The 26676-nt window shown below is 41.6% G+C and overlaps 2 protein-coding genes across 6 annotated transcripts in view; one reads left to right on the top strand and one right to left on the bottom strand.

The window, feature by feature from the left end:
- samd11 (sterile alpha motif domain containing 11) overlaps window positions 1–26676 on the bottom strand; it is a 59968-nt gene that overhangs the window by 28841 nt on the left and 4451 nt on the right. For both annotated transcript variants that reach the window (XM_062392943.1, XM_062392944.1), the window contains exon 3: window positions 6715–6890. In XM_062392943.1, the coding sequence (XP_062248927.1) occupies window positions 6715–6890 (176 nt within the window). The remainder of the gene's footprint in view (window positions 1–6714; window positions 6891–26676) is intronic.
- LOC133957398 (uncharacterized) lies at window positions 15618–25384 on the top strand. Of its 4 annotated transcripts, XM_062392948.1 has the most exons (8): window positions 15618–15963; window positions 16785–16881; window positions 18288–18463; window positions 18607–18708; window positions 22587–22682; window positions 23375–23476; window positions 24171–24272; window positions 24968–25384. In XM_062392948.1, the coding sequence occupies exons 3-8, from the start codon at window positions 18293–18295 to the stop codon at window positions 25025–25027; spliced, it is 633 nt and encodes a 210-aa protein (XP_062248932.1). In that variant the 5' UTR covers window positions 15618–15963; window positions 16785–16881; window positions 18288–18292; the 3' UTR covers window positions 25028–25384. The 4 variants fall into 4 exon arrangements, with proteins under 4 accessions (XP_062248932.1, XP_062248933.1, XP_062248929.1 ...); XM_062392949.1 differs by having other exon boundaries at window positions 16785–18463; XM_062392945.1 differs by lacking the exon at window positions 16785–16881.

A 26676-nucleotide genomic window follows, 5' to 3' on the forward strand; every position in this document is an offset into this window, starting at 1 on the left:
AGACAATCATCTCATCCTCAGCTGATCCCTAAACTGGTCAATACTGCCCCTTCATCCCCGGCCACAGGACGGACGCACCCAGACACTGGGACGACTAAGATGTGTCGAGGAAGAAAATTCTTTCATGGATCCTCCAACATTACTGAATATATATCTCTGTATAAGTGATTCAATTTCTGATCATTTTTTAAATTGGTGCCAAAACAATACCCGAGTTCTAGCACTGAAGGAGATTTTTTTTCCAAAGCTCAATGCAGCTATTGTAAACAAAGACGTTTGTTTAAATGAGAGTTGGCGAACCTCCGGCCTCCAGGACCGTGAGACAATTCATGAATACAAGAGCAACCCATTTCCCAGATAAATGGACAAACAACAGACAAGGCCAGTGACACATCTCTTTACACCGGGTTATATGCAGATAGAAAATAATGCTTTGGATAAAGATAACGATCTTCGTTGGAGCTTGGTGCCCAACAAGCAGCTTTCATAAGCCGACATTCTGACAGAGACAATGTTATGCTGGTCATTTTTGTGTCAAGTGCGCTCATGGCTAACAGACTGAGACATCATTCAGAAGGAGAATCTGTGAAGGAGCCTTGTAGTCTTCGCAAAGTTGTTTAAACCAGACAAAGTGAAAATGCTCCAAAGAGACAGTTTCTCTCAAAGAACCATCGCAGAGTGGATTACTGATAAAACTGACTGACGCCGCAAGAAAAGTCTAGTTTTCCATTCCAAAGCAGCTTGTGAGCATTGTCATCATCATCATTATATATGTATGTGTGTATTCAATACTTTAGAATGGCCCACGAAGGAGGTCATTAAAACTGAAAAGGCCCTTACAGGAAAAAGGTTCCCCACCCTTGGCCTTGAGTGAATATATTGTATAACATAAGTTAAAAGGTTTCCCTGATTTAGGGTCAGAAAATATCTGATCCAAGAAAAAGAAAACGAGCCCAGGAATCCAACCAAGCATTCAACGCCAAGTTTTAAAACTTTTTAACACTTGATACTCAAATCTCAGGAAACATCTAACCAAAATTTCTACTGCTGCTTTCTTTCAGTGCTTTCTCTCGACACATTTAAAAAAATACTTTACCTCGACTCTATATTCATACTTGTATTGTGTTGTCAATATTGAAAAACCACATATCAAAGAATAAATAAAATCACCAGAAACATCACCAGTATCCCTGGAAAAAGCTAATCACATTAATATGCCAGATCATTCAAGTCTATAGGCTCTTTAGTTTGTTAAGGAAAGGTTGTGCTCCCGTCTGCCATCGCAGTGCACATATGAAAAGACTCCTCTCCTGGCGCCGGGAGTCAACTCGGAACAAACGACCTGCAGTGGCCGGCTGTGGCATTGGCACGTGGAGCTGAGGTGGCGGGGCTGGAGGTCACAGTGTGAGCTGGCAGAAGCTGGCAGCCCAGGCGCCCTGACGCCATGTCTCACACCACCACTGGGAAAGTGCTGACAGACGCACAGCAGGGATGCAAAGGTGGAGGTGTGGAGCGTAGAAAGAGAGAAAGAGAGAGACAGAGATGGAGGAGGAGGACGCTGTGCAACATCTGGTGCGCGTAGGTTTACCATGTACACTCCTCCGGTCTCAAGACTACAGCCCTGAACACAACCCGCTCCAACCTGCACATGTGACCCTGAGAAACATTAAAATACTACCAGGCAATATACAATATTCCAAAACCCACAGCATTAGAAGAATAGTAATATATTGGCTTGGCCAAAGTGCTGACTAAAAAAAGTAAAGTTTCTATGATTCCTCGCCTCAAATATGAAATACGCCTTTTTAGTTAGGTAATACACATTTCTTGAGGACACATGATGTTTAATGTCTGTATATAGATCTGTTCCTTATACATTTTAGGATTTTTTGTCTTATTCCCGCAAGCAACGGAAACACAATTGCCATGCGGCTCACAGCTGGATCGAAAGGCAACCCGCAACTGGGAGCCCTGAGAGCAGAGGGGGTAATGAATAAATACCGAAATGGATACATAAATAAGTAAGAGTAGCCCGGCTTCACTTCTCCGCTGGTCCTCAGTTGTAGAGATTGACATGAGGTCGATAAGGCAGCCAAGGAGGGAGAGAAGAGTATGACGGAGAAGAAATGTGCTGTAAATCGGCCATGTTGAATTTAGTTTCTTTCCTGTGCTAAGCCTGTTCATCTGTCCACTGGTTCACACTTAAAGAGATCTTATCTTTCTCATCTCGGACATTTGGATTAAAAAATAAATGATCAGTTATGTGTTGTGATCCATTTGTGCTTTCAAAGAGCAAACTCTTATTATCTTTAGCAGATTTCATGTATCGTATGAGAGGTGCCGATGAACGGTAAACATTGTGTTCTTCACATGTGGCCCTGCATGAGGAACCTTCAAGCAGACGCCAAAACATGGACTAAGCTGCTGCAAACCATGTTTTTGGTTAATCCTGTGTTTGTACAGGAGGTTAATAGACAAAACGCTGCTCTATGTGGGAAACAATGAACGCCCTGCTGCCGCAGCCAACGCCCAATCAACAACCAAATTGCTGTGAATCTTGTTGCCCTGGTGAACGCGTGTAAACAAGGCCAAAAACTCTTGAAGCAGAAAGCTCCTCTAGAAAGCTATAAAACCTCAGAGCTCACTAATTAGTGCTTTAGGGGGAGAGCCATTTCCAGTAATTTCACACTGTCCGTGACCCTTTACTGGCATAAGGCAATGACACAGTGGTTCAATAAAGCCAGAGGACAAAAATGTCAACTGCAATGGACATACAGAAGCCACGTCAGGGCCGGTGTCGTTCCCTCACTGCGGTTATTGCACAAGATTGAGTCCAGAATCCCCATCAACAAAATATAGCCAGTGCTGCTTCGTGAAGAAATAGTCCCTCTTTCACACAGAGGAAACACTAGTCACTAATCATTATAATTTATTAGAGTCTTCTGAGTGTTGATGAATGTGACCATCTTCCTTTCAAAGCTGCCTCAGTGTTTCGGTGAAGTTAAAAAAACACAAAGTTAAGCCGACAACAGTTAAAGACTATGATGAGGTCATAATTACAGCCACAGTTACATTATGACCTCGTTGCTGAAGACAAATGTCTCAGGGTCAAACCATTAACATGTTCTGTTAAATTCAATATGTTGCTTGTTTCAAAAAGCTTTTCCCCTTGAGTGGATGGACACAAGACAAGATGGCCTTTCTAAAGACACAGTGATTATCCCCTGACGATTGAGCAGCTTGAAATGTTTTATGCTTTTGTCTATAGCCACTTTTCCACTGGTCAAAAAAAAAACTAACATAAGGTAAACTCTTAAACTGGCAATGGAAAAGGAGTAAATTTGCCAATTTTTTATGGATTTACCTGTGTAAACTTGCAAATAACCACTAATTTTGGTGTAAAAAGATAAATAGTAAAGGTCTGCTGCCCCTCTCATATACTTAATTTAATAACAATAATAATACAAATATAATAATAATTTCCTATTTTGTAGATGGGGAAGTTCTAGATAGACGTCGGGTGAGGGATGAGTAAAAAAAGCCTCATGAGTTTTTTGGTGCAGGTTAATAATGGGTATGGTGGATTTTTTTTTTCTCTACATGGTTGCTCAGGGCTGAAAGGCAGACGTCGGTGGGCGGAACCTATAAAATCCTCAGTGGTTGTCGGGTAATTACCCAGAATCTCCGTCAGCACTTTTTGATCAAAGCCTTGTTATCTACAGCCAACTGAAACCAACACTAAGGTGGGCTTTGTTTTGCCCTTGAGTAAGACACTAAAATCCCGAGTTACCGAAATCAAATATTTAGTGCCCAAGATGAAATCCATACATCAGTGTTAATGATACCGGCACCGTGATAATAGAACTCCATTTTATTCCCACATTTCAGTTCCTGTGTGTTTCACGGAAGCCAAACTAGACTTTGGTTTTGATACCTCAGGGAGGTATTGATACCTTGTTGTGATCATTATTACCGGGGCTGTGGCTCGGCTGCACTTCAGTCTTGAGTCCAGATGCTCTGTGCTTCTTCAGGACAAATGCAGCTTTATGGCTGGCTGCGGCTCAAGAGGTAGAGAGGGTTGTCCACTAACTGAGGTCGCTGGTTCAATCCCCTGCAACTCCAGTCTGCATTCCAAAGTGCAAGATACTGAGATCCAAACTGCCCTGAGTGAAATGATTGAAACGTGCTGCTTACATGGGCCCATACAAATTAAGGTGCAGTTAACAGTGGGCAGGTTGCAGCAACCAAGTGGGTGTGATGCGGGGCTGCCGCCAGCCCTGATGATGTGTGGATGAGGCTGCACAGACACTCACTCACACGCACATGTATACAGAGGCCCTGTATTTTTCACATCCATTGGCCAAATCCGATTTGTTAAGACCCTTCTACGACTCACTTACGAAGCTGCGGTCAATGGAAATAAGATTTCCGTGATTGGACATCCCATTATCCCGCTCGTCCAGACCTGCACTAACGGATAAAACAAGGCTGAGACGGATGCCCGCGACAGACGGCAGCAGCGGCTCCAGCGAGTCGCCGCCTTTCAAAGGGTAAAAGCTTGACATATTAGTCATAAGTGTTCTTTAAATTCATTATCATCTTAACACGCCAGCGGCACAAGTGTCAGGGGGAGGGGAAGGCTTCTCAAACGATGTTAGTGGATCCATTTTAAGCTTCACAAGTTGCCGTGCTGTCCGCCGTGTCACACGCAAGTCTCGAGAGATGAAAAACATCCTCCTCTGTAATGAGGTTGCACAAGCTGCTTATGCTGCAGCTGGGGAGATGCGGAGGTTAATCAATGAACAACATCTGCATCATATCTCTTCATAGCCTGTCTGATTTCTGGATCAGACAGATGTGTTTACGTTTTTGGAGAGAAATCTCAGATCGGCAAAGACGCCAATTTCCAAAAATGTCCTAATTTCTGTCTTTCCATTTGGTTTAAAGGTTGCAAATTAATATATTTCTTAAGATCCCGTTAATACTTGGTTCAATTTCTTGATGAAGCAGAGTGATTACAGTCAATGAGAGGCAGAGATTTATCTTATTAACGGGAAGTTGATTCACTGAATCCTCAAAGACTTTTTGTGCATGCAGTCCACATTTTCATTTCAAGCACAAATAATTCCTCCGTCCATGAATTTTAAATCTGACAATTAGTTAAACAAACGAAATGTAAATTGCGGCCGTGATGGTTTTTTAAATCAAAACAACAACAGAAGACTTAGTTTGATGATGTCATGAAGCAGTGTGGGATCATGGGAGTTGTTGTCTTCGCCCGACTGCAAATTAAAATCGAATTGACACGACTCACGCGCAAATCATGTAAATGGCCGAGGCAACAAATAACAGTTTTACTCACGTTGTGCAGCAAACAGCAATGAATAATCGAGAGAGACAACTACAAACAGGAAGGAAAAGACAACCCACTAACCGTCTAGCAGTGTGGTTTTCAATTGTCATAGGTTAACAAAGCCGCGGGTAAAGCTGATATGACGCAATTACGAGGCGACTAAAATGATACGTCCTGTTTTCTCGAATACATTTTTGTTATAGACATTTTAATGAAGTGTTACTAAATATATTTATAGCAGCCAATTAATAATTCGCACTAAAAATTAAAAAAATCAAGAATTGAGAACTTTCTGAAAACCATATAAATTGTTCCAAATAAACGGAGACCAATTGCGGTTTTATTATTCTAGTTTTCAGAGATGAAAAAGCCAATATTGAAACAAAATATTCCGGTCAGGGAAAATACTTTCCCATAAATTAATGAAAACAACAAGCGTGAAGGATGAGGAATCAGAGACTGTTCAGAGATGCATATTGAACTGAGCGTTTTGACTGTTGAAGTGGTTTTGAGGAGAATTTGCGACTTCTTATCAATAATTTAAGTCTCTGGCTCTCAGTCTGTTTGTGTTTTTCACTTCCTTAGCGCCCTCAGTTCTAATACCTTCTTAAATTGTTAATCGAGCAGCTAGAACAGATGCACATCAATACGGGCGTCGATTCTAAAGCAATAACAGCTTATATTTTATTTTCATACTAAAGACTCTGATCAAACAGGGCTCAGAAAGCTCAGGACGAAGAAGACACTTGTGACTCAGGTGACTTGTCTTTCAAAAAAATCATGTCGAGACACACAGGCTGAGACTTGGCAGCGGCAACAAAACGCAGACCGACAAACCAATTAACACTCTGAAAGCTCAGCACACATCCTTCCATCAGATATCCCAAAGCAAGAGCCCTAAGTTTATTTTTGAAACACGGTTCTTTGTCTGCTCATCTCAAAATGAGCCTTTAACACCTCAAATTATCCTAAAATCACAGTTAATGAAAATACAACACGCGCGCCTGAGGTGCCATTAAAAAAATGAGCGTGTATCCGTCTGCTTTTAGACAGAAACTGAAGAGAAGTAAACAAAACTGGGGACTTGTGACTGTTAATTATTTTTAACACAAGCAACAGCTCAGAGGCTACAGCAGGAGATTTCTCCTCTCTGGGAGATTTTCACTTCACAATGTAAGCTACTTCACATTAAAAGCCCTTGAAAATTATGACAATATGCATCAACTTTAACTCAACACACAATAAAAAGCAAACGTAAGATGTAAACAAAAAGTCGGGGATACTGACGGCTGTGTGGTATAAGAATGATTTGGGATCCGGTGCAAACCAGGGCCACAGACGTCATAGAGCAGGAGCCTCACCTCTTTCTCATAATACTGTAATGCAGCTCGTCCTCTTGCTTGATGTGGGCATGATCCCCGCTGGCCCGCTCGCTGCCTTCACTGTCGTCACTGCTGAAGATGGAGGCCAGCTCCTTCTTGGGCACCCGGTTGGGGGGAAGGGGGATGGTACGTTTCTCAGCCAAGCGCCCACGGTTCTGCACGACATGGCACAAAGGAAAGAAAAAGATGTCTTAGCAACAAGATTCATTATTCCTGGACCTTAAAGTACAAAAACATAAACACAACAGTGGTGTCTCCAGACACCTCGGGTTGTTTTGCGCGTATCTTTTTTTAAGTTGTGACTCAGTTGACTCAAGACTTCAACACAAAGGTATCTTAGTTTTATTGAGTTGTATTGATTGACTATTTTTGTGTTGCTTTTTAAAGGCCTTCTCAAAGAACAAACGGAATCAATATTTCCAAATCAGGAGTACTCACACCTTAGGAGATACTCCTGCAGTTAGAAGGGGGCATGTTGAAAGATGGCAATGTAACTCAATTACTCTTCCTCATCTGCATGCCAAAGTGTCCTTGGGCAAGATACTGAACCCCTAAACGGCCCCTCATAGATGTCTAATGCACTAATTGTAAGTCGCTTTGGATAAAAGCGTTTGCCAAATGTACTTTTAAAGGATAGAAATCTTAATTTTTATCAAAATAAATATTTCAACACACTGAGCGAGCAAGCAGCCACGTCTAGCAACTTAGCTTTAGGTAAAAGATAAATTATTGAAATTAGGTTATAAGAAATAGCTTGCTACAAGGTGTGAGAAAAATAGTCTTAACAACATATTTTATGAAATGGGCAGTGTAAAATAATACCAGATTCTAAACTGAACTATAGACATATATAACATAACAGGTTGCATAACAAATGCGAAACGCGAGTACTCAAATCTATGTACTGATCTGATACCACATTTTTAAAGTCTATTAGTTTCCTCCAGATAAAACAGCAAGTTTCTTTTCCTTGAGATCACTTGTTCTTCACTGCTCCAAAACAGCAGTTTTGCTGAACTGCCCCAGAGCTAGCTAAAATATCAGCCATTTGGAAAATATTTGAATAAGACCGCAGCAGGGTTTAACCTGAGCCAGATCATACAGCAATAGGAATCATCACCTCCATACAGGGTTAGCAGCATACAGCTGTTAAAATACATCATATGAGGTGGTGTTTTTTTTAAATGCCATGGTATTGGATGTGTACTCTGTACTGGCCAATACATGTTGTGCTTATTTGCTTGAAAAGTGCTATTGAAATATAATTATTAGTAAAATCCAACTTGGAATCAGTATCAGGAAGGGGAAAACGGTATTGGAACATTCCAGTCGCTGAAGAGGTACAGATCCTCAGACATGACTGTGGAGGTACATCAGACACAAAAGGTTGGGAACCACTGCAGTCATGGTCATTTAAGAAAATTAAATGTTTAAAAATATTCTCGTCAAAAGTTAAACTAATTTACAAGATTAAAAAAGGTTGTGGTCCAGAATAATAACACGACTGTAGCTGTAACTCTCATGAGCCAAACTGAAGTTAAACAACATAGACTCTTAAACTAAGTCTGTTGAATGTCCTCACTTTACTCACTGAATGAATTACATAAAAAAAATTCTCCAATACTTAAGTACTTCGGCAGTAATGAAGCAACTTCCCTCCCCACAAGCTGTTTGAAAAACAGTCACACCTAACTTTTTAACCTAAAACCTAACTAAAATGGCCAGAGGGTTTTTCTTCTTTTTCCAAAGCTGACAGGAATGAGGAGTGAGAAGAAGGGATACAGAGGAGAGTGTTGCCCTCGGGTCATTAGGAAGTGAAGCTGGGTGACCTTTAATGTGACCTGAAGAGGTCACTGCAGATTAACATGGACCTCTCACAGAGACGGGACAGGGACGGGAGAGTGGGAGGGAGGGCGAGTGGAGGAGAAGGGAATTATAGAAGAGCAAAGGAACGACAGGAGGAGGAGAAAAGTTAGCCGGGTGGATGTAAGGAGGGCAGATGTGGAGCCATGCAGGAGGTAGAAGGTGAGAGCAAATACAGAAAAGAAAGAGAATGTGATGACTCAAAGTTCCACAGATGTAAGGCCTGTCCGGTGTGGAAGAGAGGACTTGGATTTGAACCAATATTCCCCCTCCTCTTCCTGTCTCTCGCTCTCCCTCTAGTCTGTGCCTACATCACTGCTCTAACTCCCGGACGCCTTCAAGCCCTCCAGCTATCCCTTCCACCACACGCAACCCTGCTCTCCACCACTCCTCCCCGCTCCCTCCTTCCCTAGCTCCTTCCATCCCAGGAGGTGCAGCAGCATGAGTGGCAGACGGGGCAGGAGGAGGGATTTGGGGGCTCCTAGCCAAGAGGCAAACAGGTGCAGCCCCTCTGGAGTCTCTCAAATGGCAGACATTAAAAAGAGTTGGAGGTGGGGGGGTGGGGGGGGGAAGACAGAGAAAGATGAAAATATCCCCCAGGATGAGCAGGCCTGCATAGTTCTGCACATTTCTCCCCTTTTCTCTTTTTTTTTTCTCCGAGCCGTGCCAGGAAAGAGGTTTTTCCCTCCTTTCTTCTTTCCCGTCAGAGGTTTCTACAAGCTCTGCTCCGGCGTTTGAGGACAGTGGATCACTTACTGATACTCCTGCTACTTCCACACGAGGCCTCGCCGTACAGGAAGGAAGTGCTCGAGCTCCAACAGGGTGTTACGGGGGGGGGGGGGGGGGACAACCCTACAGAACAACAGAGCGCCGCTCTCATACGGATGCAGCCACGGTCGCGTCTGTCAGACACACATCTGTTAGATACAAATCCTCCGCCTCAAGTTTCTTTCGTGCTCTCTCCGCGTTGTCAGGGAAAAACACACAAGCACACATGCGCTACGCCATCACACACATCGTGTGCACACTCACTCACTCACACACACACACCTGTTCCTGTTCCTTAGAATTCCCCTCCGAAGCAGGGGATTTTACTTGGAGCATGCCAGCAATATAATGTATACAGGAATAGTTTGTCCAAGAGCAGTCGTGACTGTAGCTGTGTGTGTGTTTGTGTAGCTGTGTGTGTTTGTGTGGGAGCTTGTAGACAACCACCCACATGGCCGTGACATACCCAGGCTGACAGTCGCACCCCCCCCCCCCCACACACACACACTCCCCCCCCGTCCTCCCGGAAAGCCCCGATCCTTTCTTTAGTGGCACTGACGCAGAACTGGGGGTGAGCTCCCACTGCTTCCGGCAACACTTCCGCAGCACGGGGGAGGGCTCTCTGAAACAAAACACGAAGCAAAACACACCCCTGGCGGCCCACGTAGGGGCGCTGAAAGGAAGGGCGCCGGAACGCTCCAGCTCGTATGTGCACGCTCAAACACACACACGCCTCTGCGCAGAGCCGAGGCAACCTTACTGTGTGTGGTCAACCTCCTTTCAGCCATGGAAAAAAGTCTCTCATAAAAGTCCCACTAAAAGCACCTCTATGAATATTGCCTCCCACGTTTTCTGTCTGACAGTCAGGCGGCCAAGAAATATATCTGGGCTTTTACACACAAGAAAAAAAGACACATGCGCACAGGCCTGGGGACACACTGACCAACTTATTACCCAATCTAGACACACAATTTTAGTCTTATCAGTACATGACAAACACATCCAGGAGACAGTCAAAGACTTTCTTCACCAACATTCATGTAAAACATGAAGTCTCCAAGATGAGATCAACAGCATTTTGAATTTGAAAATGCTGAAAGATTGATACTATACTGAATATGGCCACAAATTGATGTTGTGCTTAAGCTAAAGGTAAATCTGACTGGCTACTGGCTTGTATGGCAGCAATAAGAAAGCCATGTGGCCCGTTCAGTGGATCAGACATGTTTGTGTGTCATTTAGCAGCATTAAACAAACACTACTGGGTGGATTGCCACAAGAGTTGGTGGGAGGATGTGGTATGGGTCAGGGAAGAAATCGTTACATTTTGGTGTGCATCTGGATCAGGAGACGGATGCAGAATTTGTTTTTACCCCCCTCTTTCTTTACCAATGCGAGACAGGGTGTTTTTCAACATTTTCACCCTTTTCATGGATCTTGATGAAAATGTGTAGGTACATTTAAGAGGCTGATATCAAAGTGTGTGCATTTAGATTGAATTGCTTGATTGAATTTAAGGAGACAGTTGGGCCTAGGCGGAGGTTCGTGCTTCACAGAGTGCCACTCAAGTTCAAATTCATTAAAAGCCAACCTAAAAACGACTACTGTTATCCCATTCCCTTACTTTTTCTCAAGCTGGAGTTGTCGGGGTGACAAATGTGCAAAGTTTAGCTTTTGTGAATATCCACACAATGTTCAACCTGATGACAAGTCTCCCTAAGACGTCAGTGAAATTCAGTGCAAGGGGAAAATTGAGATTTACCAGAGTGCAGGATACAGAGTATTCTTATGGGCTCGCTAACTATATGGAAAACAATCTCGAGAAATGCCATCAAGTCAAAAGTACACTATTACGGTCTATTCACGAGCCAAAATATACTCAGAACACATTATCATTATAGTAGATATAGGTAATAAATCGACATTTGAGAAAAAAACATTAGCTGTAACATGTGGTAGCTAACGCGTTGTTCTAACTCATTTGGGTGGTGTCCTGGAATCATAAATCCATAGCAGGGTATTTGGTTTAAAAGCAACACAATGTTCTGACATCACACAGTCACAGTACACATGGGCCTGCAGAGGCGAGCAGAAATTAGAAGGGCAATCTAATGTTCTCTCTCTCTAAATTCATATCAGACTTTTAAACCGGTTCCTGGTGGAGAGGAGCACTAATGTGTGTGTGTGTGTGTGTGTGTGTGTGTGTGTGTGTGTGTGTGTGTTTTTCTCCTTCTTCTTGCGTTATTTCCTGAAAGATGCAGTGCCCGGCCGCCGGCTCCAGCCAGCATTAGCGAGCACACACACACGCACACATGCACGCGCGCACGCACACACACACACACACACACAGACACACAGCGGTAGCCGCCCGTGACATTCCTGCAGCTGCGGCGCTCTCTCTCCCTCGCACGCGCCCCCCCAGCGATCTCCCTGGGGGACGAATGCCTAATGAGTCACGCGCCTGTCTGCCGTTACCTCGCAGCGTGTGTGTGTGTGTGCTCGTGTATGTGTGTGTGTGTGTTTGTGTGTAGGCGGGATGGAGGGCCGAGTTGGCGCGAGCTGTAGGGGAAAGGGGGAGGGGGGGATTGAGGAGATGACGGAGAGAGTGGGAGAGAGGAGGAAAAAATAAGCGAGGGGAGGTGGGGAGGGAGGTAGGGAGGGAGGGAAGGGGTGAGGCGGTCATTACCACGTTCACGTAAGCGCTCTGAAACAAGGCCAAAACAAACCATCGGTGTGTGTGTGTGAGAGAGAGAGAGAGAGAGAGAGAGAGAGAGAGCCTCAGATTCAGTTCATCACCGAGTGCAAATTGCTAAATTCTTAACTTTGTTTAGTCTCACCCTGTTATCGCTTGTCTCGTCCGCACAGCATGCTGGGACATTTCCACAGGTGCACCTCCGAAGGGCGTCTTATATTTTTCAAACTTTCGTAAAAATTGAGATGCAAACACGACGGGTATATCCTGATTACTGTAAATAATCTGATTAAAGTAATGCGTTGATTAAAGTGTGTGTGTGTGTGTGTGTGTGTGTGTGTGTGTGTGTGTGTGTTCATGGTTTGCAGTAAGCAGATTTCCCCCAGTAACCCTCTAATAAACTTGTTATATGATCTGGCTGAGAGTCCAGACACTGTTTGTGAGGATTTGTGGAAAAAGTCTCATTAGCACCACAAAGCAATAAGAAAAATAAGAAAATAAGAAAATAAGTTGCTGTTTATCGTTTATCCTTTGATTAATTCAGCTTAATACAATCTCTATCACATCTAGCATGACATGAGTCTTGTGTCATGAGAGCTGTCGCCGTCATCCCAAAATAAAGTCGCCGTTTCCTTTTTTCCCCACCCTGAGCCATGACACTGTTTGTGTGTGAAAAAAACACCCATTTGCATCCGCTGCACTCCCTGACCTTTGTGGTGCATGTTCAGAATCCAAACACTTACAGAGATCAGACAAAGGCACGCTACACCGTCACAGGAAAGGACAAACATCTAAGAAAGGCTTTAATATTTTCCTAATCTGGTTATAATCAAATTATTAGCGTGTGCGTAAACACACTTACTGCAATATCTGGAACAGCAGCAAAGATCAAGACCGGCTGTGAATAAACAGATACGTAATTAAAAACACGCTGAACTCTTCTGGCATAAAATAATCTAATGCTCCTATAGACACTTTCCTTCACAGAGATAGAGGAAAAAACACGTTCTTCCACCGTTCACACACACACACACACACTAACTAAAGGCATTTAATAAGGTGGTATATATCATTGTGCAAAGGCAATCCCTTGCTTGTGAAAGGCTCATCCCTATCAGTGATAACAGTTAAGTTGCTCCTTGTTACTGCCATTCTAATCAACAACGTTTTATAGGTGTATGAATGACAATTGCAGCAGAAATATCATCAACCAGGCAAAAAGCATGAGCATGTTGTTCTTTATACTGGAGGGGTGAACTCGGGCAGGAAACAATCAAGGACACGACAAACGTGATTCTTCATTTCTCGAAAGATGTGTGTGTGTGTGTGGAGAACATCTCCAACCATGAGATCAGACGCCTTGTCGAGGAAACGTACTTAACGTACGCAAAATAATGTGCGTACGTGTGCGTGTGTGTTTTATATAGTCTTTAAGCAACACTTGGTTGTTCAAGGCCGTGTGAGAGAAAGAGAAAAAAAAGTGAGAAAGCACTGTAGGGCGGACAGGCATGCGACCAAGTCCCCCTCCTCCCCACACACAACCACACACACACACACACACATTTGCACGGATGCACACACACTCACTCACACACACACACACACAGACACACGCTCTCCTGCCGTTGCGGCCCAGTGAAGCGGCACAGGGCAAGGAGGGAGGGATGGGGGGGGTGTGGGGGGGTGGCGGCGTTAAGAAGGGGAGGGGGTGAGGTGCACAGAGGGCGAGAGATGGTGATGTGGAGGGGAAGGGGTGGGGGGGGGGCTGCTGTTGGGCGGCGCTGGGAGGTCAGTGGCAGTGCAGTCAAGCGTGCATGTGCGCCTCTCGCTCTCCCCTTTCCCTCTTGTTCCCTTTCCTCCTCCCGTATTCCCATATTCCCTCTCTGCCTCTCTCTCTCTCTCTTTCTCTGTGTTGGGATTGGCCGGCCGAAGTCACCACAGCAGAGCTTTACAGGTGACCACCAGGTCTCTATCTCTCCCCCGGCAGGGGAGGTGGAGGCAAGCGCAAAGTTGAGGAAGAAAAATTCATGTCAGGTTTTCTGTTGTTTTGGTCCCAACAGGAGTCAAATTTGAACCAGACCATCAATGGAATCTCATCTCAAGTTTGACACACTTGTAATAAAACACACAAGGGCAATTCAATTCACTCCTTGATGAGACTTAGACAAATCACACACACAAAACTACACTAAATGGAGCAAAGGTTACATAAAATGTGTCCATCTTTATCATAATAAATCCATTTATGAGAATGAGACCAACAAACTTGTGTTAAGAATTGATTTCCAAATACATCCCATTAATTATAATGATCTGCCAAATCATAACTGTCTTACAGCTAAAGTACCACGTTAAAAAAGAATCAAAAAGTCAAAAATGATGGACTTTACTTCCTAGACTCGGTGGTCATATACACTCGGTGTGTGAGTTTGTCAGTGCAACCGTAAGAGGAAATCACATGTTGACACACAAACACACAAGCACACACACTCACACGCACACTGATGTGATAAACCACATTCTGTTGATAGATGCTTCGACTTCATTTAGATGCCTTGTTTTTAAAAGTATGTACAAATACTTAAGAAGGTCAGCGCAGCACATGCAGTACATACAAGCTAACGTATACAAACACATTCAGCCCTCTATCAGTCTGGATGACAGGGACACTAATGGTCCATTTGCTAACAACCAAGTGCTATTTAGACTATTTCACAGAATTATTAACTGGAAAACAACAAGAGCAACGATCGTGTTTTCACATGTTTGTTCACGCGCAACGGCTACTGGGTTTCTACATGTGACTGAGCGCCATGTTTGATCGTATTAAAAATCTCACTTCTTAACGTGTGATGCATTTTCCTTAGTCGTCTGCCGCATGAAGACAAACACTTCTACTTTCTGCCTCAGCGAATGACATCACAGCATTGGACCATGTGATGCAGAGCGGCAGAAACCAGCGACTTAGCAGCGAAAAAGTAAAGAAGAACACTTCAGCGTCAGATTTAGCTAGCTGTTGCGTTTAAGCTAGAAACATATTTTTTCGCAGTTTCCTTCTGTATCAGGTAAAAGAGCGCGATAAACATTAATGTAGAAATCGTGATCTTAATTTTAAACAAGAAAATCGTGATTCTAATTGAGCTCGAATCGTGCTGATCTAACGTCGGACTCAGATTCCAGTTGATATCGATCTCTATCAGCGGGATTGAGACCCACGGTGAACAAACGGCTCATTAGGGGCTCACTTAATCTCTAATTTGTCCGATACACAGAGCGATGCATTCAAAAGTGCACAAACACACTTCACGTGATCACAGCTCTGCACACTTCTGGGCCACTGACCGATTCCGGCGTCACCATAGCAACGTAACCAGAGCAGCACGCATGCACGCGAACACAAAACGTACACAGCGGAAGCAACAGCGTGCAGTGGGTAGTTGAAATCTGAAGCCAAAGTCTATTTGTATGCTAAAGAGTGTATGTGTGTATGTTTCTGTGTTTGTGTGTGTGTGTGTGTGTGTGTGTGTGTGTGTGTGTGTGTGTGTGTGCACTCGTATTTCTTACTTTGTGAGGTCCAGTGGCAAGGAGCACACCAACGGTATGGGGCCCTCAGACGGTGTGGGGCCCAAAATGGTGGGCCCCACAACGTTTATTGCTTTAAATGAGCTCTGGAACCTCCCCTAATGCCCCTGTTGCTTCTTCTTCACTTGGCCCACAAGGTAACAAAAAGTGGAAACGTGTGTTTGAAATTATTTGCTCTCTATCGCCCCCTACTTCCGGTTTTCCCATTTTCGCCGATACACACCAAGTAGAAGTGTGTAAACTTTCAGCCAATGATACGGGACGTGGGCGGGGCTTAGCGAATGCCGCGCTGTGGACCGGGCCTGCAGCTCAATGGATGACAGGTAAGCTTAATAGTTTTAGTGGAGTTTTACTTGGTTTATATGACATTTTCTTGTTCCTCCCCACAGTTTCTTGCAACTGCAGTGCAACAATTTCGCCATTGAGGATTAATAAAATACTATTTTATCAAGATCACTAGCTGCTAATGTTAGCATCGGATTGCCAGCTGCTAATATTAGTGTTGTATCACTGACTTATGTTAGCATCGGATTGCTAGCTGCTATTATTAGCATCGGATCGCTAGCTGCTAATATTAGCATCGGATCGCTAGCTGCTATCATTAGCATCGATCGCTAGCTGCTAATATTAGCATCTGATCGCTAGCGAATGTTTGCATCGGATTGCAAGCTGCTATCATTAGCATCGGATCGCTAGCTGCTAATATTAGCATCGGATCGCTAGCTGCTAATATTAGCATCGGATCGCTAGCTAATATTAGCATCGGATTGCAAGCTGCTATCATTAGCATCGGATCCTTAGATGCTACATTAGAACCAGATATCTTGCTGCTGATGTGCTGTTAAAAATGAATGATTATTTTTATGCTGTTTTTGTTTGCCTTTATAAGTATTTAAACATCACTGCAGCATCATTATTCCAGTTTGTCTTAAAAAAAAGGCATACATTTATTATGCATTACAGTGTTGATGCTATACAAGTATTATTTTAATAAGAAAAATGGCATGTTGAATCCTGGGGTTCATGATTATTGGTGAATTTTATTATGCTACCGGCACAAACCTCTTGGACACACCTGTGGTCTGATGACTAATCCTAGATAATAAATCCATGTTTGCTGTCTGATTTGAAAATTATTTTAAAGAGGAAGAGGGTCCAGCCGGCAGAAGATGCAATATCGTGGGTTCTGTCTTCAAGGGACAAGCAGTGTTTTATAGAAAAATATATTGATAGTTACAAAGGTAAGAAGCATGTCTGGTCCAGTCGGTGTAGCATATTGTGCATTTCTCAGTACTATTCATTAACATGTACATATGGTATAAATAATTATTTGAAATAGACGTCAGAAGCAGATATCTTTAAAAACATCTTGCTTGTGGCTGCTGTTTAAGTAAAATGCAGCCTTGTATGGGCAATTTTACATAAGCCTGTCTTCTATCATGAATATTTACATTAAATATAGATGCAATTGCACAACTTTTTTTTGTGGTATATGGCTTGTGTGCACATGCATTATAAATAAATATCCTTTTTGTTGGAGAATGATTACATGCTAGCTTCAACTTATTTAAAAGAGGGCTGCATAATTAATCAAATAGTAATTGTGATCATTATTTTGGTCTTCCACAATTAAATAAACATGATCGACTGCGATATTGACATATACAATCCAACAGAGTAGACAGCTAGACAAAAATCAGAGGCAGAGTCTCAGAGCTAGTCTCTCGAAACAAAGCATCGTCCCATGGGTTTTTAGGTAATTCAGATTCAGGAGAGTTGTGATCATAAACAACAAAAATCTTATCCAAAGAGTGCATGCCACTTGCCTGCTCCACAAAGCAACACAAATATTAAACCCCCTGAATAAATCTCCATGAACTGCGGTTTAGGATTGGTAATGAATAATCGATATTCATATATTCGTTCATTAAGAATTATTCGAATAACATCCAAGCCTAATGAATATCGTTCTAGTCCCGCGCATTATGAGAAGAACATCTTCCGGTATCTTGTGGAGCTCGACTTCCTACAGCAGATGAGTGTAACGGGTGCTAAATCCCTGTCAGATATCTTAACGAACTTTAAGTTCATGGTCAGTGATTTGTACATCTAAAGAAAATATGTATTCACTCTAACCGTCCCATCCTTTCCCGTAAACTCACAGACCAGGGTTCCTAAACTGAAAAAGAATGCCTTAGCGAATGATCGATTAATTGTTCAATAACGTTATGAATATTCGAACATGAAATCTCCTCTAAAGTCCCATCCCTACTGCGGTTCGATAAATGCATGAAGGCCAAGAAGGAGAATATTGTATTGATCCAATATTTCGCCGCTGCTCAAACATCAACTCAAAAATCATGAACCGCAACACTGTGAAGGGTGTTATCATTGTAAGGTAGCGAACTGATGGAAAACATGAAAATTAATGCAGTGCTCTCTTTAGGTACAAATCTGTGAATATTTTGCATCAATTTCAATCATGTTTTTGCCTCTATTAGATGCCCTGTGAATGGGATTTTGAAATCATGCTCTTTTTATTTAAATGTTAAAGTACTCTATAATCAATTGATAATTTACATGAAACCCTTTTGGTTATAATCATGTAGCCCTACATAGTGTAATAGGAGGTTTTGTTACTTTTTAGTATTGATGCTTCCAAAGAAGACGGATCCCTTGGAAGATTGGTTAATGAAAACAACAAATATCGAAACTGCACCATACAACAAGCCAAACTTATGCCTATTTTCCATTAAGCTTATTGAGGTAGGAACCGAAATAATCTCCTACTCTGGTGACTCAAAAGGGCCAAGCCATGAAAAGGTGACTAAATAATATTTCTAACGTCTAAATATTTGTATTTCTCCATTTATATAGAATTGATCGTGATCTGTGTTTTGAAAGATAATTATATGATTTCTCAGAACTAAATGTTACAATATTACAGTTTTTTATCTGAATTTCAGGTGACCAACTTGCAGACTCCTGCTGTGGCAGTAGAGACCCAGATATTAAAAGCAGATCCGAGCTCCCAAGGAGATTCCAGTACTGAACTTGCAAAATCGCAGGTAAAAGAATGATGAAGACGCTGTCATCACAAACTGTTTATCTAGACCTCTACACTATCTGGTTCATTTACAAAGATATTGTGGTGTTGATATAGCATTCTGATACAGCTTTACATTGGGGGTTACTCATTGGCGGATTTGGTAGACTTATGATGAAGGAACATAGTTCATGACGAGGGAACCTCACTTAAACAAGCACACACACATCTCTAGTCTTTTCCTTATGGGGCCCAATTCATCTCAAACACACACATTAATGTTTCTAGTGATGCTCTAATGGGGCCCTTCCGTTTGGATCTCACTTTTAGAGATTTTACTCATACACACACACTCATAAATGTGTCTAGAGATGCTCTAATGGGGCCCTCCTGTTTGGATCTCACTTTAAGAGATTTTACATCAGTAAGGCAACACCTCTCATTATCTAAACCAAGTTATTACAGAAATATTATTACACTGTCTGAACGGTTATATGTTTTAAAAAAGTATTTTGAATGTGATCCGCTTTAGCCTCTTATATGTTGTTATGGCTGTAGTTCAGATCTTCAGAAACGTCTTTGCCACACACTTAGCTTTGGTTATATGCTGTTTTAGAATCGTTTATCACAGAGCTGACTTTTGTAACTTATCAATATCTTCAAAACCTCATCTGCATCAATTCATTATGTGTTTTTGTTTTTTATCTGAATTTCAGGTGATCAACTTGCAGACTCCTGCTGTGGCAGTAGAGACCCGGATATTAAAAGCATATCCGGGCTCCCATGGAGATTCCAAAACTGAACTTGCAAACTCGCAGGTAAAAGAATGATGAAGACGCTGTCATCACAAACTGTTTATCTAGACCTCTACACTATCTGGTTCATTTACAAAGATATTGTGGTGTTGATATAGCATTCTGATACAGCTTTACATTGGGGGTTACTCATTGGCGGATTTGGTAGACTTATGATGAAGGAACATAGTTCATGACGAGGGAACCTCACTTAAACGAGCACACACACATCTCTAGTCTTTTCCTTATGGGGCCCAATTCATCTCAAACACACACATTAATGTTTCTAGTGATGCTCTAATGGGGCCCTTCCGTTTGGATCTCACTTTTAGAGATTTTACTCATACACACACACTCATAAATGTGTCTAGAGATGCTCTAATGGGGCCCTCCTGTTTGGATCTCACTTTAAGAGATTTTACATCAGTAAGGCAACACCTCTCATTATCTAAACCAAGTTATTACAGAAATATTATTACACTCTCTGAACGGTTATATGTTTAAAAAGGGTATTTTGAATGTGATCCGCTTTAGCCTCTTATATGTTGTTATGGCTGTAGTTCAGATCTTCAGAAACGTCTTTGCCACACACTTAGCTTTGGTTATATGCTGTTTTAGAATCGTTTATCACAGAGCTGACTTTTGTAACTTATCAATATCTTCAAAACCTCATCTGCATCAATTCATTATGTGTTTTTGTTTTTTATCTGAATTTCAGGTGATCAACTTGCAGACTCCTGCTGTGGCAGTAGAGACCCGGATATTAAAAGCATATCCGGGCTCCCATGGAGATTCCAATACTGAACTTGCAAACTCGCAGGTAAAAGAATGATGAAGACGCTGTCATCACAAACTTTTTATCTAGACCTCTACACTATCTAGTTCATTTACAAAGATATTGTGGTGTTGATATAGCATTCTGATACAGCTTTACATTGGGGGTTACTCATTGGCGGATTTGGTAGACTTATGATGAAGGAACATAGTTCATGACGAGGGAACCTAACTTAAACGAGCACACACACATCTCTAGTCTTTTCCTTATGGGGCCCAATTCATCTCAAACACACACATTAATGTTTCTAGTGATGCTCTAATGGGGCCCTTCCATTTGGATCTCACTTTTAGAGATTTTACTCATACACACACACTCATAAATGTGTCTAGAGATGCTCTAATGGGGCCCTCCTGTTTGGATCTCACTTTAAGAGATTTTACATCAGTAAGGCAACACCTCTCATTATCTAAACCAAGTTATTACAGAAATATTATTACACTCTCTGAACGGTTATATGTTTAAAAAGGGTATTTTGAATGTGATCCGCTTTAGCCTCTTATATGTTGTTATGGCTGTAGTTCAGATCTTCAGAAACGTCTTTGCCACACACTTAGCTTTGGTTATATGCTGTTTTAGAATCGTTTATCACAGAGCTGACTTTTGTAACTTATCAATATCTTCAAAACCTCATCTGCATCAATTCATTATGTGTTTTTGTTTTTTATCTGAATTTCAGGTGATCAACTTGCAGACTCCTGCTGTGGCAGTAGAGACCCGGATATTAAAAGCATATCCGGGCTCCCATGGAGATTCCAATACTGAACTTGCAAACTCGCAGGTAAAAGAATGATGAAGACGCTGTCATCACAAACTTTTTATCTAGACCTCTACACTATCTAGTTCATTTACAAAGATATTGTGGTGTTGATATAGCATTCTGATACAGCTTTACATTGGGGGTTACTCATTGGCGGATTTGGTAGACTTATGATGAAGGAACATAGTTCATGACGAGGGAACCTAACTTAAACGAGCACACACACATCTCTAGTCTTTTCCTTATGGGGCCCAATTCATCTCAAACACACACATTAATGTTTCTAGTGATGCTCTAATGGGGCCCTTCCATTTGGATCTCACTTTTAGAGATTTTACTCATACACACACACTCATAAATGTGTCTAGAGATGCTCTAATGGGGCCCTCCTGTTTGGATCTCACTTTAAGAGATTTTACATCAGTAAGGCAACACCTCTCATTATCTAAACCAAGTTATTACAGAAATATTATAACACTCTCTGAACGGTTATATGTTTAAAAAGGGTATTTTGAATGTGATCCGCTTTAGCCTCTTATATGTTGTGATGGCTGTAGTTCAGATCTTCAGAAACGTCTTTGCCACACACTTAGCTTTGGTTATATGCTGTTTTAGAATCGTTTATCACAGAGCTGACTTTTGTAACTTATCAATATCTTCAAAACCTCATCTGCATCAATTCATTATGTGTTTTTGTTTTTTATCTGAATTTCAGGTGACCAACTTGCAGACTCCTGCTGTGGCAGTAGAGACCCGGATATTAAAAGCATATCCGGGCTCCCATGGAGATTCCAATACTGAACTTGCAAACTCGCAGGTAAAAGAATGATGAAGACGCTGTGATCACAAACTGTTTATCTAGACCTCTACACTATCTAGTTCATTTACAAAGATATTGTGGTGTTGATATAGCATTCTGATACAGCTTTACATTGGGGGTTACTCATTGGCGGATTTGGTAGACTTATGATGAAGGAACATAGTTCATGACGAGGGAACCTCACTTAAACGAGCACACACACATCTCTAGTCTTTTCCTTATGGGGCCCAATTCATCTCAAACACACACATTAATGTTTCTAGTGATGCTCTAATGGGGCCCTTCCATTTGGATCTCACTTTTAGAGATTTTACTCATACACACACACTCATAAATGTGTCTAGAGATGCTCTAATGGGGCCCTCCTGTTTGGATCTCTCTTTAAGAGATTTTACATCAGTAAGGCAACACCTCTCATTATCTAAACCAAGTTATTACAGAAATATTATTACACTCTCTGAACTGTTATATGTTTAAAAAGGGTATTTTGAATGTGATCCGCTTTAACCTCTTATATGTTGTTATGGCTGTAGTTCAGATCTTCAGAAACGTCTTTGCCACACACTTAGCTTTGGTTATATGCTGTTTTAGAATCGTTTATCACAGAGCTGACTTTTGTAACTTATCAATATCTCCAAAACCTCATCTGCATCAATTCATTATGTGTTTTTGTTTTTTATCTGAATTTCAGGTGACCAACTTGCAGACTCCTGCTATAGAGACCCAGATATTAAAAGCAGATCCGAGCTCCCAAGGAGATTCCAGTCCTGAACTTGCAAAATCGCAGGTAAAAGAATGATGAAGACACTGTCATCACAAACTGTTTATCTAGACCTCTACACTATCTGGTTCATTTACAAAGATATTGTGGTGTTGATATAGCATTCTGATACAGCTTTACATTGGGGGTTACTCATTGGCGGATTTGGTAGACTTATGATGAAGGAACATAGTTCATGACGAGGGAACCTCACTTAAACGAGCACACACACATCTCTAGTCTTTTCCTTATGGGGCCCAATTCATCTCAAACACACACATTAATGTTTCTAGTGATGCTCTAATGGGGCCCTTCCGTTTGGATCTCACTTTTAGAGATTTTACTCATACACACACACTCATAAATGTGTCTAGAGATGCTCTAATGGGGCCCTCCTGTTTGGATCTCACTTTAAGAGATTTTACATCAGTAAGGCAACACCTCTCATTATCTAAACCAAGTTATTACAGAAATATTATTACACTCTCTGAACTGTTATATGTTTAAAAAGGGTATTTTGAATGTGATCCGCTTTAGCCTCTTATATGTTGTTATGGCTGTAGTTCAGATCTTCAGAAACGTCTTTGCCACACACTTAGCTTTGGTTATATGCTGTTTTAGAATCGTTTATCACAGAGCTGACTTTTGTAACTTATCAATATCTTCAAAACCTCATCTGCCTCAATTCATTGTGTTTTTGTTTTTTATCTGAATTTCAGGTGATCAACTTGCAGACTCCTGCTGTGGCAGTAGAGACCCAGATATTAAAAGCAGATCCGAGCTCCCATGGAGATTCCAATACTGAACTTGCAAACTTGCAGGTAAAAGAATGATGAAGACGCTGTCATCACAAACTGTTTATGTTGACCTCTACACTATCTAGTTCATTTACAAAGATATTGTGGTGTTGATATAGCATTCTGATACAGCTTTACATTGGGGGTTACTTATTGGCGGATTTGGTAGACTTATGATGAAGGAACATAGTTGATGACGAGGGAACCTCACTTAAACGAGCACACACACATCTCTAGTCTTTTCCTTATGGGGCCCAATTCATCTCAAACACACACATTAATGTTTATAGTGATGCTCTAATGGGGCCCTTCCATTTGGATCTCACTTTTAGAGATTTTACTCATACACACACACTCATAAATGTGTCTAGAGATGCTCTAATGGGGCCCTCCTGTTTGGATCTCACTTTAAGAGATTTTACATCAGTAAGGCAACACCTCTCATTATCTAAACCAAGTTATTACAGAAATATTATTACACTCTCTGAACTGTTATATGTTTAAAAAGGGTATTTTGAATGTGATCCGCTTTAGCCTCTTATATGTTGTTATGGCTGTAGTTCAGATCTTCAGAAACGTCTTTGCCACACACTTAGCTTTGGTTATATGCTGTTTTAGAATCGTTTATCACAGAGCTGACTTTTGTAACTTATCAATATCTTCAAAACCTCATCTGCCTCAATTCATTATGTGTTTTTGTTTTTTATCTGAATTTCAGGTGATCAACTTGCAGACTCCTGCTGTGGCAGTAGAGACCCAGATATTAAAAGCAGATCCGAGCTCTCATGGAGATTCCAATACTGAACTTGCAAACTTGCAGGTAAAAGAATGATGAAGACGCTGTCATCACAAACTGTTTATGTTGACCTCTACACTATCTAGTTCATTTACAAAGATATTGTGGTGTTGATATAGCATTCTGATACAGCTTTACATTGGGGGTTACTTATTGGCGGATTTGGTAGACTTATGATGAAGGAACATAGTTCATGACGAGGGAACCTCACTTAAACGAGCACACACACATCTCTAGTCTTTTCCTTATGGGGCCCAATTCATCTCAAACACACACATTAATGTTTCTAGTGATGCTCTAATGGGGCCCTTCCATTTGGATCTCACTTTTAGAGATTTTACTCATACACACACACTCATAAATGTGTCTAGAGATGCTCTAATGGGGCCCTCCTGTTTGGATCTCACTTTAAGAGATTTTACATCAGTAAGGCAACACCTCTCATTATCTAAACCAAGTTATTACAGAAATATTATTACACTCTCTGAACTGTTATATGTTTAAAAAGGGTATTTTGAATGTGATCCGCTTTAGCCTCTTATATGTTGTTATGGCTGTAGTTCAGATCTTCAGAAACGTCTTTGCCACACACTTAGCTTTGGTTATATGCCGTTTTAGAATTGTTTATCACAGAGCTGACTTTTGTAACTTGTCAATATCTTCACAAACCTCATCAGCATCAATTCATCATATGTATTTGTTTTTTATCTGAATTTCAGGTGATCAACTTGCAGACTCCTGCTGTGGCAGTGGAGACTGGAAAGCAGTCAAGTATTTAATAAAAAAATAGGATTACTGCTATGAAAAGGAAAATGTATGAATTTGCAAGTTAATATTGTTGTTGAGTATGTATTTAATATTTTCGTGTGTGTTATGTTGAATGTGCCTGCCATTATGGGTTGGCCGGGGTCTATACCCTAAGTGAGAGGAGCTTTTTTTTTTTTTTTTTACACAATTTTTGTTTTGTACAATGTTTGTATTTAATATTTTGTAGTTATGTTAAATGTGCCTACCATAAAGGGTTGGTCTGGTTCTATACCCAGAGTTTAAACAAAAATGTTGTTTGTGAGAGCAGCTTTTTTTCCACAAAACATTGTTTAGTACAAATTCTTGAATAAAAGTCTCCATGATCCAGATATGTTGAGGAGGAGGTCATTATCTGTTGTCACTGAGCTAACCAGGGATGTGAATTGGTTGGTGTAGAGGGAAAAGAGACGAGATGCACAATGTTGTGATTTTATCCTAAAATGGTTTGCATCATTTAAGTCATAGGAATCTTATCTTCCAAAAATAGTATTAGTGTACTTAAACTGAGTTTATCCTCCACTAACGCTGAGATCCCCGCTAAGATAGAAAAACTAGAGATATGTATGTGTGTGTGAAATTGGACCTCACAAGAGTGGAACGCTAGAAACTGGGCCCCACAATTGAGATCCCCGCTAAGATAGAAAAACTAGAGATATGTATGTGTGTGTGAAATTGGACCTCACAAGAGTGGAACGCTAGAAACTGGGCCCCACAATTGACCAAAAACCTAGCGTGGAGACAAAAGTTTAGAATTTTGTCAATTCAAAGTGATAGCTCTGTTTAGGATTTTTTTATTATTTTCTCAGATTTTTTACAATGCTGTAGAACTATTGGAAATGGTGGACCCCACAATGTTACAAAGACAGAACGGTCCTCCTGACGTGACAAAAACGAGTATGGGTGTGTGTGTGTGTGTGTGTGTGTGCGCGCCTGAGTGTGTGCATGTGTTTGATTCCACTTTGCAAGAGGAACCCTTGATTGGAGGAGGTCTTTAAGAGCCGGAGGAGGGGAGTGTAATTTCCTCCCGGCCTCCGCCAGTTCCGCTGAAAAAACAGAGCAGAGGAAGCCCAGCTCTCCCTGGAGGAGACACACACGTACATGCATGCACAGTCACACACACACACACGCAAGCTCACACAGTAAACAGGCAGGTCCGCCCGCCATCACAATGACAAATATACCCAGACATGCACACAGAAAACACGCACACAAACTAACATGTACTCAAGTACAAGAAAACACACACACACACAAACACACACACAGAGCCAAGAATAACAGTTCAACAGGAATGAATAACGTTCAGTACCATAGTCCCAGACAGAGAGTAAACAGGGTCGAGCAACTTCAAGGGACAACTCGTGTCAATGTTCAAAAAAGTACCGACAGAGACAGAAATCATTTAACCACCCGATGATCACATAATAACGGGCTTCACAGGAAAACAACGCACCTTGACAGCTCGTCAACGGCGGCGCATCAGTCATAACACGGATTTAATTCCAGAGCGTGAAGGAAAATTTATACGATCACATTCAAATTCCAAACTGTTGAGTGCAACAACGGTTCACCTGGTGTCGCGTCGTCGTGAACAGCTTGTGTCGGGGCCGACGCAGCAAAT

Source organism: Platichthys flesus, chromosome 7, assembly GCF_949316205.1.
Source record: "Platichthys flesus chromosome 7, fPlaFle2.1, whole genome shotgun sequence".
In the NCBI taxonomy this organism is placed as follows: Eukaryota; Metazoa; Chordata; class Actinopteri; order Pleuronectiformes; family Pleuronectidae; genus Platichthys; species Platichthys flesus.